Below are 15,458 nucleotides of genomic sequence, written 5' to 3'. Positions count from 1 at the left end.
GTTTCCAAGTATATTTCAGTTCCAAAAAGTAATAAGAGTGAAAATAAATTACATGGAACTTTTTATTACTTTTGGAAGGTGAGAAATCTCCTGGACTTCTAAGACCATATACTTTGAGAAATGCCGATTTGGGGGTATGGAATAGCTTGCTGCTTCAGTTTATTAGTGATCCCAGGATTAAGCTCACATTGGGTTAGGATTCTTTAACTTGGTGCCTCACAAGATTTTGTGTATGTAACAAGTTCATGGATTGCCAGTGAACACAGAATATTCTCTCTTTACCATAGCAATTTGAAGTTTATTTTTAACTATAAAATTTTCTAGGTCCCTGGGGCTCAAGGATCACCATTTGCTAGTCTGAAGGCAGTCTGGGCATGTAGATGGTGTCATAACCAGGGCTGGAACTTACATCATTTATGGCCTTTTCAGAGCCTTTTCTGCCATTGCCCATTGCTTTTTAACAGTTCATATGTCTTTTCCCCCTTACTAGGTTTGTTGTAAGGTGTTTAAGTATTATGAATTTCTGCTTTATAACTTTTTGTAGTCACCCATAAAGTGGGTGTAGACATCCTGCACCTGTGTTGACTGCCTGTGTTGTCAATTGCAGTCATTGATTTCCTTAATAGAAATAGGAGGGAAAAAATCCTCTTTAGTGAATCTTCAGTGAAATTTCTTTGACTTATTCAAATGGTGTGTATTTTACAAGGCTTTGGTAAATGTTTTTAGTTTGCATGCATTTATTTGATTTCCGTAAAGCAACTTAAATATTTAAGACTTGATTTTGGTGTCATGATTTTTGTTTTATTATTAAAACCAACATGTTTATATATGTTAATGTTTGAAAGTGATCAGAATTTTATAATATGCTTCATTTTCCTAAATTTCCCACAGTTCTAATATACTTAAGTTTTATTAACAGATGAGAAATATGAGTATTTGTCATATATACTTTAAACTTAAAATCAAGATAGAAAAATGGGATCGATAGTAGTAATTCCTATCTCCAAGCAAAAAGCTTCCTAGCTAATAAACTGTAAAATACTTTTAAAGTGCAAATGTTATTCATTACATTCATCTTTAATCAAGAAAATCCTAAACTGTCTTTTTAACTGTCTTAGGTACTTCCTCCTCCAGCTGGTTATGTTCCTATTCGAACTCCAGCTCGAAAGCTCACAGCCACTCCAACACCTTTGGGTGGTATGACTGGTTTCCACATGCAAACTGAAGACAGAACTATGAAAAGTGTCAACGACCAACCATCAGGAAACCTTCCCTTTTTAAAACCTGATGATATTCAGTACTTTGATAAACTTTTGGTAAGTGATAATAGTAAAAATAAAATAATACCTTTATTTAGGGATTTTAAGTCATCATATCTCAGTCCAACTTTAAATTATTTTCTTTTTACTATATTAGGTTGATGTTGATGAATCAACACTTAGTCCAGAAGAGCAAAAAGAGAGAAAAATCATGAAATTGCTTTTAAAAATTAAGAATGGTACACCTCCAATGAGAAAGGTAAGTGCCAATTCATTAAGTCATCGTCTTAATTATAATTTTATGTTTAGAAATGTATTAACTTCTTCAGCTTTACCAAGGCCATAGTATGAGTGAAATAAAGATATGTAATAAGAAGGACCTAGCTTTTTAATCAAGGAATTTTATGCTAATAGAGATATTGAAAAATGAGATTCTCTTTTTTTGTCCTAAGGCATTTAAAACATGCTGAAGACTCAAGCAAATTAGTGGGATTGTATGAGGAATTGTAATAGTATCCTATATGGCTTGAAGATGGGTGGGTAATCTTTTATAGGGAGATTAAGGAATTTTATAACTCCAGTGGCCATTGTTCTGTTACCTTTTATTAACTGAAACATTGAACTTCTGTTATAGGAATTCACACTTCAGAGTAATTTTAATGGGAATGAACTTAAGCTACTCTGTAAAATGCCTGTAAAGATTAAGTTACAGACAATTATGGATTAATTGGCTTGTTCTAAATGCTTAATTACAAAGAAACACCTTTTATTCTTTTTCTCCCCCAGGCTGCATTGCGTCAGATTACTGATAAAGCTCGTGAATTTGGAGCTGGTCCTTTGTTTAATCAGATCCTTCCTCTATTGATGTCTCCTACACTTGAGGATCAAGAACGTCATTTGCTTGTCAAAGTTATTGATAGAATATTATACAAACTGGATGACTTAGTTCGACCATATGTGCATAAGGTTTGTTGTTCTCAAGTAGTGTTTCTAGTGGTTTGATATTTAAAAAAAACAAAACATTTTATTGATTTTTTACAGAGAGGAAGGGAGAGGGATAGAGAGTTAGAAACATCGATGAGAGAGAAACATTGATCAGCTGCCTTCTGCACACTCCTTACTGGGGATGTGCCCGAAACCAAGGTACATGCCCTTGACTGGAATTGAACCTGGACCCTTGAGTTCGCAGGCCGACGCTGTATCCACTGAGCCAAACCGGCTAAGGCTGGTTTGATATTTTTAATATGAAAGGAATTAATGAAGTTTTTTTTACCAACTTAAATGTATTTGTGCAATTTAAAATTTCTTATAAAAGCAATAGCTAATGCTGTATGTTTACAATAAAAAGGGAAATTTTACCGGCTTGCAAGACAGAGTTATCAATGTTCAATTTATATGTCTTCCCAGACATTTTTCTTTTCCCAAGCATGTATCACACATACAAAAATATGTGTATAGGTAGACGTAACATTTTGCCCTCTTTACTAAAATGGGTTCATATTACTACTCATTTTTTTTATTTGCTTGATTGATACTAGATTAGGATGAGAAAATTTGTTTTGATAGCATGGCTTTTAGTGTTAAACATTTGTTTTTGCTTGTGGCAGTTATGGATTAGAATTCTAAAGTGCAGCCCAGCCCGTGTGCTCAGTGATTGAGCATTGACCCATGAACCAGGAGGTCACGATCATCTCCCCTAGTACATCATCATTGATGTTTCCATCTCTCTCCCTCTCTCTTCCTCTCTCTGAAACCAGTAGAATTAAAAAGTGCAGATGCATGGCTTTTTAAAGAACAAAGTAAATTTTCTAGTAAAATGAGTTCTATATGCTTGTGGTTTTAGACTACATAAATGACATGCTTTAACAAATTTTCCTAAATTTAATTCTATTACAAGGGTGGCATCGGTAATTGGTGTGGAAATTCAGTTCTTTCTCTTTTTCAGATCCTTGTGGTCATTGAACCATTGCTGATTGATGAAGATTACTATGCTAGAGTGGAAGGCCGAGAGATTATTTCTAATTTGGCAAAGGTATTTGCATTCTATTTCTAGAGGAGAAAGTTTTGTATCTGTAGATGGGATTATTTGATTTGCAAAGAAATGGTTGAGGGTTAATGTTATCAGCCCATGACTATCCTTTTTTCTTACCTTTTAGGCTGCTGGTCTGGCTACTATGATCTCTACCATGAGACCCGATATAGATAATATGGATGAATATGTTCGTAACACAACAGCTAGAGCTTTTGCTGTTGTAGCTTCTGCCCTGGGCATTCCTTCACTATTGCCCTTCTTAAAAGCTGTGTGCAAAAGCAAGAAGTCCTGGCAAGCGAGACACACTGGTATTAAGATTGTACAGCAGATCGCTATTCTTATGGGCTGTGCCATCTTGCCACATCTGAGAAGTCTAGTTGAAATCATTGAACACGGTAAGTTGTTATATAAATTTGTCTATCTTTATAAGACAGGTGTCCTAAATTTGTATTCCTGATTTGGAGTGATTAATGGAAGGTCTTTAACTGCATAATCACCATAAAGTTTATAATGGGATTTAAAATATTATCTGCTAATAGTTTGCAGTTTATTACCGCTTTTGCCTAATTTTGTCTAATGTGAACAGATTCTGCAGTTAGATTATATTGCTAGATTATGTGGAAATTAAGTAATATTGTTGCTTAGTTAAAACCTGTATTTGGTTTTATAGGTCTTGTGGATGAGCAGCAGAAAGTTCGGACCATTAGTGCGTTGGCCATTGCTGCCTTGGCTGAAGCAGCAACTCCTTATGGTATCGAATCTTTTGATTCTGTGTTGAAGCCTCTATGGAAGGGTATCCGCCAACACAGAGGAAAGGTAGAGCCACCAGTTAGATTTCTTTTTCCTACTCGTTGAAGCTAACACAACTTAATTCCAATTTACTAAGTATATATATGTTTATTTTAAAATAGGGTCTGGCTGCCTTCTTAAAGGCTATTGGGTATCTTATTCCTCTCATGGATGCAGAATATGCCAACTACTATACTAGAGAAGTGATGTTAATCCTTATTCGAGAATTCCAATCTCCTGATGAAGAAATGAAGAAAATTGTGCTGAAGGTAATTGTCCCAAATTATTGTTCCAGGTTTGTTCATCTAAATTGGGTGTGTTTTATGGTTCAAAGAGAGTTTTAAAAAAACCTTACATAGTAAACCAGGACTGTGTTTACAATTATTGTTTTTAACCTTTTAGGTGGTGAAGCAGTGCTGTGGAACAGATGGTGTCGAAGCAAACTACATTAAAACAGAGATTCTTCCTCCCTTTTTTAAACATTTCTGGCAACACAGAATGGCTTTAGATAGAAGAAATTATCGACAGGTAAGTTTTCATTGTAAAAAAAAAATTAAAATCCTTTCAACTAACTTAATTTTTTAGTTAGTTTGAATGCATGTTACATACTATTTTTTTGCCCTGATTACCTCATAGTTTGTGTGTGCTTGATTGTGAAAGGAGATGGGTTTTAGTCAGTCAGGTAAGTTCCATATTGATTGTGCATTCTAGTGTACATAACCCAACTCTGAATTGATGTCTTTGTCTAATTAATGAAATGCTTGGTCTGGCTGGGGAAATGTGAATGTAATACCTTAAATCACCTCGACTTAGATGCAAGTGTAAATTATTTTGGTTATCTTTCTCTTAAGTTTTAGAAATAGGAGTTGATAGTTCTCAGCATGCTCACTAGCTGAATAGTTTTTTTAGAACTTTTGCTTTTCATGTTGTCTATTTCCAAAGAACAATAAATTCAATGCCGCCTCTCCCCCCCTTTAGTTAGTTGATACCACTGTGGAGCTGGCTAACAAAGTAGGAGCAGCAGAAATTATATCCAGGATCGTGGATGATCTGAAAGACGAAGCTGAACAGTACAGAAAAATGGTGATGGAAACCATTGAGAAGATTATGGGCAACTTGGGAGCAGCAGATATTGATCACAAACTTGAAGAACAACTGATTGATGGCATTCTTTATGCTTTTCAAGAACAGACTACAGAGGTAATGATACTAATTAGGACAAGTTACCATTGACTTTCATACTATAAAAAAGCATGTTGTTTACCAGCACATAACTAGAGAGTAATTGAATTTGAAATAATTTTTAAATGTTCGTGTTCTCTTTCAGTTAGCTATGTGGAAATATTCTACCTTAAATTTTCACATATCATTTTGTTAAAAACTGAATATCAGTACATTTCAACCTTTTAGTCACAAACTAAATTCTAGTTCCCAATGAATGTAGCTTTTAAGAATTTAGTTTTCGTTTTGTTTTTTTTTTAGGACTCAGTAATGTTGAACGGATTTGGCACAGTGGTCAATGCACTTGGCAAACGGGTGAAACCTTACTTGCCTCAGATCTGTGGTACAGTTTTGTGGCGTTTAAATAACAAATCCGCAAAAGTTAGGCAACAGGCAGCTGACTTGATCTCTCGAACTGCTGTTGTTATGAAGACATGCCAAGAGGTAAACTTTTATGTCAGATACTTACTTCTTCACCGTACAGTTTAATGTGAATAGTAACTTTTTAACATTATGTATTACAGGAAAAGTTGATGGGGCACTTGGGTGTTGTTTTGTATGAGTATTTGGGGGAAGAGTACCCTGAAGTACTGGGCAGCATTCTTGGAGCACTGAAGGCCATTGTGAATGTAATAGGTATGGAATTTGCTGGTCATGTAAGAATTTTTTTGTTTTGGTTTTTAACTTTCTTTCATTTATTTTTTAAGTAAATTATAGAATTATACTTGCGGGTTGAGTAATGATTTCCGGTACCTTTTTAAAAAGTACTTCAAAATTATAGTTAAGTCAGGGGGTGATGTCACAATAGTCTTATCTCCCAAACCCATTTATATTCCACTTTAAAAGAGAAAAGCGGGCAGATTTAGGACCTACAGGAGAGGTGGGGTAGTCACAGCTCAGAAAGTGTCTTGCCTGAAATATATTTGGGGGCAGGAGGACAACGCTGACGTTTTAATTTAGTTTTTTGAACAAAGTATAGATCTATTCAACCTTGAATTAATAAGTGCTGATGGCAGGTTTTCTGCTTTCTTTCAAGGGTTAGGAACATAACCAGGGAGAAAAGTGAATTGTTCAAGTTGTTTATCTTGTTTTTATTTATATCCAATTCTTTATCCATTCAGTTTTCTAACCCAAACTAAAAACAAATATATTACATTTATTTCTGGGTATTTTATTTTTTAAGTTCAGTGTGCTGAAATAAATGGTCTTTTGTGTTTAATCCTTCATTATAATTGAATATGACTATTGCAAAAGTAACTTCTGTAGGGCAGGAAGTTAAAATAGCTGGCTGTGAAAGCCACTGTTTCCTTTTAGTAAGGGGTTTTTATGCAATATAGGACATCTTTGAACTATTGCACTTACATATAATCCCCAGTTCAGTCCTGTCCTCTATACTTAAAGTAGCTACTTGGCCAAAAATCAGTTACTTGGCCACTTATGGGGCTCTAGTTTGCAGGAAGTTGTGAACCATATTGTTGGTGAGGGAAACATGGGAAAAGCAATGGAGAGAGAATCAGAGCAAGCAATTTTAGTTAGAGCAGGAGCCCCTGCCAGCTGCCTCCTTTTTTCTCTCTTCGTAGGTGTAAATACCACCCAAGTATGCCCTGCATTGCAGGGAGACTGGAGATCTGTTTGTTTTGCAGTTAAAGGGTAAGGGGGCCCTTTCTGGAAAATTTTGCTTTAATTTACATGTCTACCTCTGGCTTACATTGTGTATGGCTGGAACATAAGCTGTCCCCATATTTAAATGTCAGTGTACAAAATACATTTCAGAACCAAATAAAACTTTTTTTTTGTTGAATATCCATCATTCTTTAAATCACTTCACTAATTTCTTTCATTTCTATGCATAATCAGAAATTGTTAATGAAGAGTTAATGACAATTCTAAGTCTGGTCAGAATCTGGGCTTTTTTCTTTTCATAGGCAGCTGTAAGTTTATATTTATGCCTGGCCACATGTATTATATTGCTAAGTAAAAGGTAAAATGGACAGAGATTGCGGTTCAAATGTTAATTGACAGTGCGTTGGCTCTATTAAATAGGTATGCATAAGATGACTCCACCAATTAAAGATCTGCTGCCTAGACTCACTCCCATCTTAAAGAACAGGCATGAAAAAGTACAAGAGAATTGTATTGATCTTGTTGGGCGTATTGCTGACAGGTAAGAGATTAAACATTTTTATAAGCAGTATTGGTTTTCATATTTAAACACTTTATTTACTTTGCTTAACATTGCTTATGTTTGTATATATGGTTAGGTTATCAGTATTAATATTTTCAGTGAAATTTCAATTTGGATGGTACTGGGGGGGGGGTTAGCAATACAGTTTTAAGACTAAATTATCTTTTCTGAAGAATAATTGTTTTTATTTAATGCTTAAAGTGAGTTGGTAATTGTGTTTTGAGAACTGGATTTGTAAATTTACCTTTTAAGACTTACCAGCACAAAAATTTAACTTTTTTTTTTTTTAGGGGAGCTGAATATGTCTCAGCAAGGGAGTGGATGAGGATTTGCTTTGAGCTTTTGGAGCTCTTAAAAGCTCACAAAAAAGCTATTCGTAGAGCCACAGTCAACACATTTGGTTATATTGCAAAGGCCATCGGGTGAGTACTATTTATTTCCATACACACACACACATATATATATGTATATTCTTTTAATCCTCACCCAAGGATATTTTTCTATTGGTTTTTAGAGAGAGTGAAAGGGAAGGAGGAGCAGGGAGATAGAAAGAGGGAGAGAAAGAGAAACATCAATGTGAGAGACACATCGATTGGTTGCTTCCCGCACACCCTTGAGTCAGGGCCCGGAATTGAACCCTTGACCCTTCCGTCTGTGGGCCAACGCTCTAACCTTTGAGCAAAACCAGCCAGGGCATTCATGTATTTATGTATGTATGTATGTATGTAAGTATGTATGTATGTACGTATTTATTTTGTAATAAACCTCTTGTGATGTTGAAAAATGCTTCTATTTCTGTAGAAATTTCTTTTAGGGCATAATGTGAGTAATGCAGTTGTGAAAGTATCTTATTTATGCACTAACCTTCAGTTATTGAAGTTTGAGTTAAAACAGGTGGAGGTTTTTGAATTTCGTTTAATCACTTATTTTCAGAGAGGGAAACTACAACTCTCAAAATAATTTCAAATTTTTGTTGGTGCTTTTTTTGCTTCCATTTCTGTCAGAACCAAACTACAGTCATTGTAGAAAAATGAGGTACTTACATGTACCATGTGGTTCATTAGTAAATGAGTAAATATTTTCAAGCAATAAAACATAGCTAAAGTCATATTAGATGAAGTCTTCCACCACACCCCGTTTGGCATCAGTGTATTTATTTAGCGTTAATGTAGTCAAGAAATTCGCAATGAATATCTGTTGTGCTAATGTTTATCCCCTGTGTCCCTTTAAGTTTGTGGTCAAATAATGCTTAAAGAAGGAGAGTATTTAAGTAAATGTATTTGGGAGGGAAGATAGAAAAGGAAAAGATTTTGTGTGTTGTGGCATGGGTATTACTGTAAGGTTGCCTCATTCTACTGGCCGTGGTTTGAACACTCAATCAATCTGACCATTTAATTAAATCTCCTTATATTTAAAGAAATTTACTAAAGGCTCAAAATTACTTTTGAAAGTGAATACATTTGAATTTTTCTTTAAAATGGGACATTTTAATTTAAATGAAGTTCTTAAGTAGAAACAATGCCAGTGACTTGAAAATATTGTACTTTATCATAAAATTACTAAGTTCCCAGTGATTATTTACTGTAGTTTCATTTCTTTGCATTGTTCTTTTCCCTCTGAAAACCGTTTTGACCTTTAATCTAACAGTTTGCTGACATTTATTTTTTTCAGCCCTCATGATGTGTTGGCTACACTTTTAAACAACCTCAAAGTTCAGGAAAGGCAGAACAGAGTGTGTACCACTGTAGCAATAGCTATTGTCGCTGAAACATGTTCACCCTTCACAGTGCTCCCTGCCTTAATGAATGAGTACAGAGTTCCTGAGCTCAATGTTCAAAACGGAGTGTTAAAGTCCCTTTCCTTCTTGTTCGAATATATCGGTGAAATGGGCAAGGACTACATTTATGCTGTCACACCATTACTGGAAGATGCTTTAATGGATAGGTAAGTGACTTGAATGAAGTGCAAGAAATAGTTATAATTCTTGCTTTATTTTAGAGTTTATGGAAATAATTATTATGGGACCTGTTAGTTATGATGTAGTTAAAGGGGAATGCTCCCCTGAATGAAACTCTATTGTTATCTTCAAATAATATAAATGCTACAAGGGCCCCCTTTCCTTTCATATGTTAGACTAAATACATTTTGAAGACCAGCAATTGATCAACTTTTATTTTAAAAATAACTAGTCATAATAATTAGAGAATGAGGAGCATGGCCTTATTGGTGTGGCAGAGGCCTGATCTTTTTAGCTTTTGTCATTGCAGACGAAGCAAAGATTTCTGTTAGGCTTTTGAACTACTGAACATAGCTGGCCAGAGCCACACTGTTCCCATTGTATGCCCCAAATTATTCAGATGGTGACCTGATACACTACTGCTTGAGTTATTTGACAGTAGATTCCTGATCCCTTTAACCATCTAGGACAGTGATGGTGAACCTTTTGAGCTCGGCATGTCAGCGTTTTGAAAAACCCTAACTTAACTCTGGTGCCGTGTCACATATAGAAATTTTTTGATATTTGCAATCATAGTAAAACAAAGACTTACATTTTTGATGTTTATTTTATATATTTAAATGCCATTTAACAGAAAAATCAACCAAAAAAATGAGTTCGCGTGTCATAGGTTCGCCATCACTGATCTAGGACTAACATAATTTTTAAACACAAAAGTAATTAAAGGAAAAATAAGTTACTCAAATTAGAGCCCATTCAGTTAGTTACTTGTTTACAGATTCAAGTTACTCATTAATGATCTTCCAAAAGGGAGACTTAACAGACTCAACAAGTAACCACAGGGAACTTGTAAGGCCTGAGGACAGAATAAGAATCATGTTCTTTATAAGCCTGCCCAGCTGGAGCTAGTAAAGTAGGAGTACGTCATACTCCATATTGTTCAGTGAGATGTGTCTGCATCAGAGTGCAGTCACTGATGTGTGACTGAAGTTAAAAATCATGTGGAGGGGTGACAAAGTTGTCGAAAATTACTAAGTGAAAAGGAAAAATATTTTAGTTGGGAAATGTATTAATGAGAAATACTGCCTTGCTATGTATGAAGCTTAATATATTAAACATTATTACAGTAGATAAAAGTAATAAGGATACTAGTAAAGTTCAAGTATTTTTTTTTTCTTCTATCTTTTAAGATATTCTAACTACTACCTTTGAGGGCAAAGAGATGAACTCCTTTTTATGTCCCGGTTGTTCTGCCATTTGGTTGATTTGCATATTAGGCTTTTATTATATAGGATTTTAAATCTTCACCTGAAGATATTTTTCCCATTGATTTTGAGAGAGAGGGAAAGACTGAGAGAAATATCGATGTGAGAGAAACATAGATTGGTTGCCTCCTGCACGTACCCCGACAAGGGCCCAGTCCAGGGAGGAGCCTGCAACTGAGGTAGTGCCCTTGACCGGAATCAAACCCGGGACCCTTCAGTCCGCATGCCCACCCTTTATTCACTGAGCCAAACGGTTAGGGCACCAAATTGCATTCTTGAGTGAAACTTAGAACATATGAGGTCAGGGATTTGATTTTAATTCTGTTATCTATTTTATCCCAGTATTGAATTACTTCTAAAGATTTTCAATTTATAGAGTTTAAGATGCGATATTACTGTTCATTTAGTAGCCTACTAACATATACACTGCACAAGGCTCTCACAGTCTTACTCTTTTCAAAGGTCTGTTAGAAAATAATGGCTTATTTTTTAGCCCTGGTGAGATTTGAGTCATTAGAAGTTCTCAGGTAGAACCATTAGTCACTCTAAAAGCTTTCCATATCAGATGTCAGGTGTGAGGCGGACTCTGTTCCATGCACTGAACTTCAGTTAGTTTCTAATGGGTGGTGAATACTTCCAGTAAAACGAAGACTGTATCTAACAAAGAGGTTTTTTTTCCATTGCAGGGACCTTGTACACAGACAGACGGCTAGTGCGGTAGTGCAACACATGTCACTGGGGGTTTATGGATTTGGTTGTGAAGATTCGCTGAATCACTTGTTGAACTATGTATGGCCCAATGTGTTTGAGACATCTCCCCATGTAATCCAGGCAGTTATGGGAGCCCTGGAGGGCTTGAGAGTTGCTATTGGACCATGTAGAATGTTGCAGTATTGTTTACAGGTAGGTGAAAGATTTTGAAAAGATAACTCAATGACAAAAGTAATTTAGTTGAATTAAGTCACTGTTCCTAATTTTTAATGGGGTACATTGTGCCACATGGGACAACAGTTGTGGGGAGGGGGAATTAGATTTTGCTCACTGCAGTTTTGTGCAGTTGTTCTGTCTTAAAGTGAAGTGTTTGGAATCATGTATTTATGGTTTGTTGTTTTAAGGTTGTGTATGTTCTTTGAAAATTGAAATAACGTAATCTTTTTAATTATTCTAGGGTTTGTTTCACCCAGCCCGGAAGGTCAGAGATGTGTATTGGAAAATTTACAACTCCATCTACATTGGTTCACAGGATGCTCTCATAGCACATTACCCAAGAATCTACAATGATGATAAGAACACCTATATTCGTTATGAACTTGACTATATCTTATAATTTTGTTGTTTATTTTGTGTTTAATGCACAGCTACTTCACACCTTATACTTGCTTCGACTTGGTGATGTACACTTTTAAACATTGCAGATGAGCATAAAACTGGTCATAGAGGAAGAGCTAGAAATCCAGTAGCATGATTTTTAAATAACCTGTCTTTGTTGTTGATGTTAAACAGTAAATGCCAGTAGTGACCAAGAACACAGGGACTACACACACTATACTGGAGGGGTTTCATTTTTAATTCATCTTTATGAAGATTTAGCATTCATTCCTTGTGTTTAAAGGGAATGTTTGAGAAATAAAACATTTGTGTACAAAATGCTAACTTGTGTGTGTTTTTTGAACATGACTTGTAAAATGCAGGAACTTTGATAAAGTATTGGTTTGTGTAGAATAAATGGCTTAATTTCATTTTCTGTCACCTGGTTTATAGAAAGTAGCAGAATATAAACTATATAAAGTGATATGGCGTCTTTGTCCAGTGTTACTGTTCTGTTGATAATGCCAATGAGAAGAGTAGCTTTTGGGGTGTTCATCTCAAATTAGCACAACTGTTCCATCACCATAGAAAATATATCACCTTTGCTGAACTGTCTTGAATATTATTATTTTGCACTTACATAGCGCCTTTCATCTCTTGAATTCTCAAAATGCTTTATGAGCACGTTTAAGGAAAGTGATTCAAGTCATGTCCAGCTGTTGATGAGTGTGCATTTAGGAAGTGGAGAAGATCTTTTTAAGACTGCTTTCTACCTATTGGGAGTGAGGCTACCTAAGGAATGCTACTAGAATAAGCCAGCCTTTGGGCTCTTTTCCGTGTCATAAGCCACTGAACAATGTGTTCAATAAGTACCTGCTGAGCACCTACTGTGTACCAGCCACTGTGCTTAGTGTGTGGGATGCAAAGGTGCCTTTGCCCTGGCCCCTAATGCAGTGTAATGGGGAAGGTGCGAGGCATCTCCGTACGTGTTACGTATTCCGGGCTGTGATACACCGTTGCAGCAGCTGAAATGTCTGCTTAGTTTTGCATTTAGTAATTAGATAAATTGGTGTATAGGGGTCAAGCATAGACTGAAATGCCATTAAGTTCTAGAGGAACCAAGCATTTAGGCAATAATTAGTGTTATTTGGCAAGTACTTTAAGTATATTTTTAGCTTTTCCTAATTTCCTGGCTTTTGTCCTTTTCTACCCATGGCTGTTTTGTTTTGTCTCCCTATGCTAGCCCTTCTGTGAACTCTTAAGGGGACCTAAGATTCTGCAGCAGCACATGCGTGGGAGACTGCCACTGTAAGTAAAATCGCACGGGGACTAGGAGGTTTGTTCTTGACCTGCTAACATCCAGGATCCCTGTTTTGAAGGTTACATGAGAAACAGTTTGTAATTGGCTGACTTACAAAATCAATATTGAGCATTAGTTGACTCTCCAGGAAGAATTTGTAACTTCTTGTGTTCCTTGTATAAAATAACTTTGTGACAATAGGTCAGTATGTACTAAAAACGATTTCCAAAGTCATTTTTCTAAGAAGTTTTTGCAACTTTAAATCTTGCTGTTCTCTATAGTTTCTGACAGATGGCCTTCAGTAATTAGTAATCATGAAAATGAACACAATTAGATTTCAAAGCCAAAATTTGACTTTAAATCAGTCTTGGGGGAATTTAGTTATATTTTTCACTTCAAGTACTTCTATAACTTCAGTTTGCTTGGGCCCATGTTTTTATGGAAACTCAATGCTTTGCAGACAGAGGCACTGTGGAGCAAAAGAGACTACTAGTCACCTTACGTGACTTTTTACTGATGCAAATAGTTTGAGGACAGAGATGAAGGAAATACTGAAGGCTACGACCTTCATAGTTGGGACCAAATAGAGGCTCACAGATATTTGCATTATTTTATATGCTTGTTGAATAATGAAAGCATTTTGTGACACGTGAAAGACGCTATGTGAAGTTTAATTATCTTTCAAAAACTTCCTTTTGCACTTTCTTTTGGTGTTTCTTAAAGCCAAACTTAAACAGGAAGAAATTAATGTTCTTAAGGGAACAGTGGGTGGGTCTTTCTGGGGGCTCTTGTTGGTTTTTCTGTAAGCCCTCTAATGGAATTGATCTCTTTGGCTGTTCAATTTTTTTCATATTGTATTTTTAAAATTTGTTGTATGGTGCCATGTGAGCATCACGTACCACCAAATGAATAAAACTTATATCTAAAGTCTTTAGACCAGTTTTTGATTGTAGTTGACTCTGTTTCTGCCGTACTACACATCGTGCTACACTCCGTTGTGGTTGGGCCATTTTAATAATACCTCTTTGGGTTGTTTTTCCAAACAAGGGAACTTAATGTTGAAAAACGAAATAAGAAACTGAAAAAATTGCAGCCACATGGGTTTCTGATGCCTTTTAAACCACAAAAGGTTAAAAGGAGCAGAAACTACCATTATCACAGGGCTTCTCAACCATGGCATTATCGACATTTGGGCCAGATAAATCTTCGCTGGGGGGTGCTATCTTGGGCATCAGCAGCATCACTGATGTCCACCCACTAGATGCCAATAGCACCCCCATGCCAGCTGTGACAACCAAACATGGCTCAGATACTGTCTGGAGGGCAAAATGGAGACGATGGTTTAAGCAGGACTCACACAGGAAGGGTAAAATGAGAGCATATCATTTAGTCCGTTGTTGCCTAGGAAGTAAACTAGAAATACTATTTCACAAATACTTAAGACACACCTTGAGTAAAGCTCTGCATCAGCCTGGGGAAAGCAAGCTGAAAACGTGTTCATCGCTGTCCGTCCTCCCGCCCGAGCCAGCGGAGCCAGCTTACAGGACAGAGACCATTTCTCATTAGAAAAGTGGAGAGGAAGCCACAGAACGAAATGATTTGCAAGGCAGTCAAGGGGTTCTACAGGCAGGAGAGAGTGAGTAAAGTGTGGGCCAGGGACATTTCTATGTTCATGGCTGGAAAAACGTTTTAAAAATTATTTTTAAATTAATTGATTTGAGAGAGGAAGGGAAAGCTAGGAACATCAGTGATGAGAGACAATGAGAGACTCATTGATCGCCTGCCTCCTACATGCTCCGTACTGGGATCGAGCCCGCAACCCTTGACGGGAATTGAACCTGGGACCCTTGAGTGCAGGCCAACACTCTATCCACTGAGCCAAACCAGCCAGGGCTAAAAATTTATTCTTAATAGTTATTTTATGATCTAAAAAGATTATAAAGGACATGCTTTCATGTCATATGGACAAATAGACTCTTTAATGGCCTAGTAGTACAATTTTTTAGGAGATTTTTAACATGTTAGTGAAGCTTTGGAGGGGATTTGGTCTGAAATATTACCCTAAAATTTGTGCTAGGAATATATAAATAGGTTTAAGTTGTTAATTATTTTTATATCTAACCCCCCCCCCCAATTTGGCTA

The 15,458-nt window shown here is 36.2% G+C and overlaps 1 protein-coding gene across 3 annotated transcripts in view; it reads left to right on the top strand.

Annotated features, from left to right (window-relative positions):
• The window catches only part of SF3B1 (splicing factor 3b subunit 1), a 32,553-nt gene extending 18,298 nt beyond the window's left edge, over positions 1–14,255 (top strand). For 2 of the 3 annotated variants that reach the window (XM_081095343.1, XM_081095344.1), the window contains 16 exons: positions 1,119–1,316; positions 1,417–1,518; positions 2,046–2,225; positions 3,205–3,291; positions 3,416–3,686; positions 3,962–4,107; positions 4,203–4,349; positions 4,483–4,608; positions 5,059–5,280; positions 5,563–5,745; positions 5,826–5,937; positions 7,345–7,465; positions 7,777–7,908; positions 9,158–9,430; positions 11,395–11,611; positions 11,877–14,255. In XM_081095343.1, the coding sequence (XP_080951469.1) occupies positions 1,119–1,316; positions 1,417–1,518; positions 2,046–2,225; positions 3,205–3,291; positions 3,416–3,686; positions 3,962–4,107; positions 4,203–4,349; positions 4,483–4,608; positions 5,059–5,280; positions 5,563–5,745; positions 5,826–5,937; positions 7,345–7,465; positions 7,777–7,908; positions 9,158–9,430; positions 11,395–11,611; positions 11,877–12,035 (2,676 nt within the window). In that variant the 3' untranslated portion in view covers positions 12,036–14,255. Of the gene's footprint in view, positions 1–1,118; positions 1,317–1,416; positions 1,519–2,045; positions 2,226–3,204; positions 3,292–3,415; positions 3,687–3,961; positions 4,108–4,202; positions 4,350–4,482; positions 4,609–5,058; positions 5,281–5,562; positions 5,746–5,825; positions 5,938–7,344; positions 7,466–7,776; positions 7,909–9,157; positions 9,431–11,394; positions 11,612–11,876 lie in introns of those variants that run through there. The other variant, XR_013996216.1, reaches the window with a different exon arrangement.
• The last annotated feature ends 1,203 nt before the right edge of the window (positions 14,256–15,458 follow it).

The sequence above is a fragment of the Myotis nattereri genome (genome assembly GCF_964212035.1).
Source record: "Myotis nattereri genome assembly, chromosome: 7".
Lineage (NCBI taxonomy): Eukaryota > Metazoa > Chordata > Mammalia > Chiroptera > Vespertilionidae > Myotis > Myotis nattereri.
This window is presented reverse-complemented; position numbering and strand designations above follow the sequence as displayed.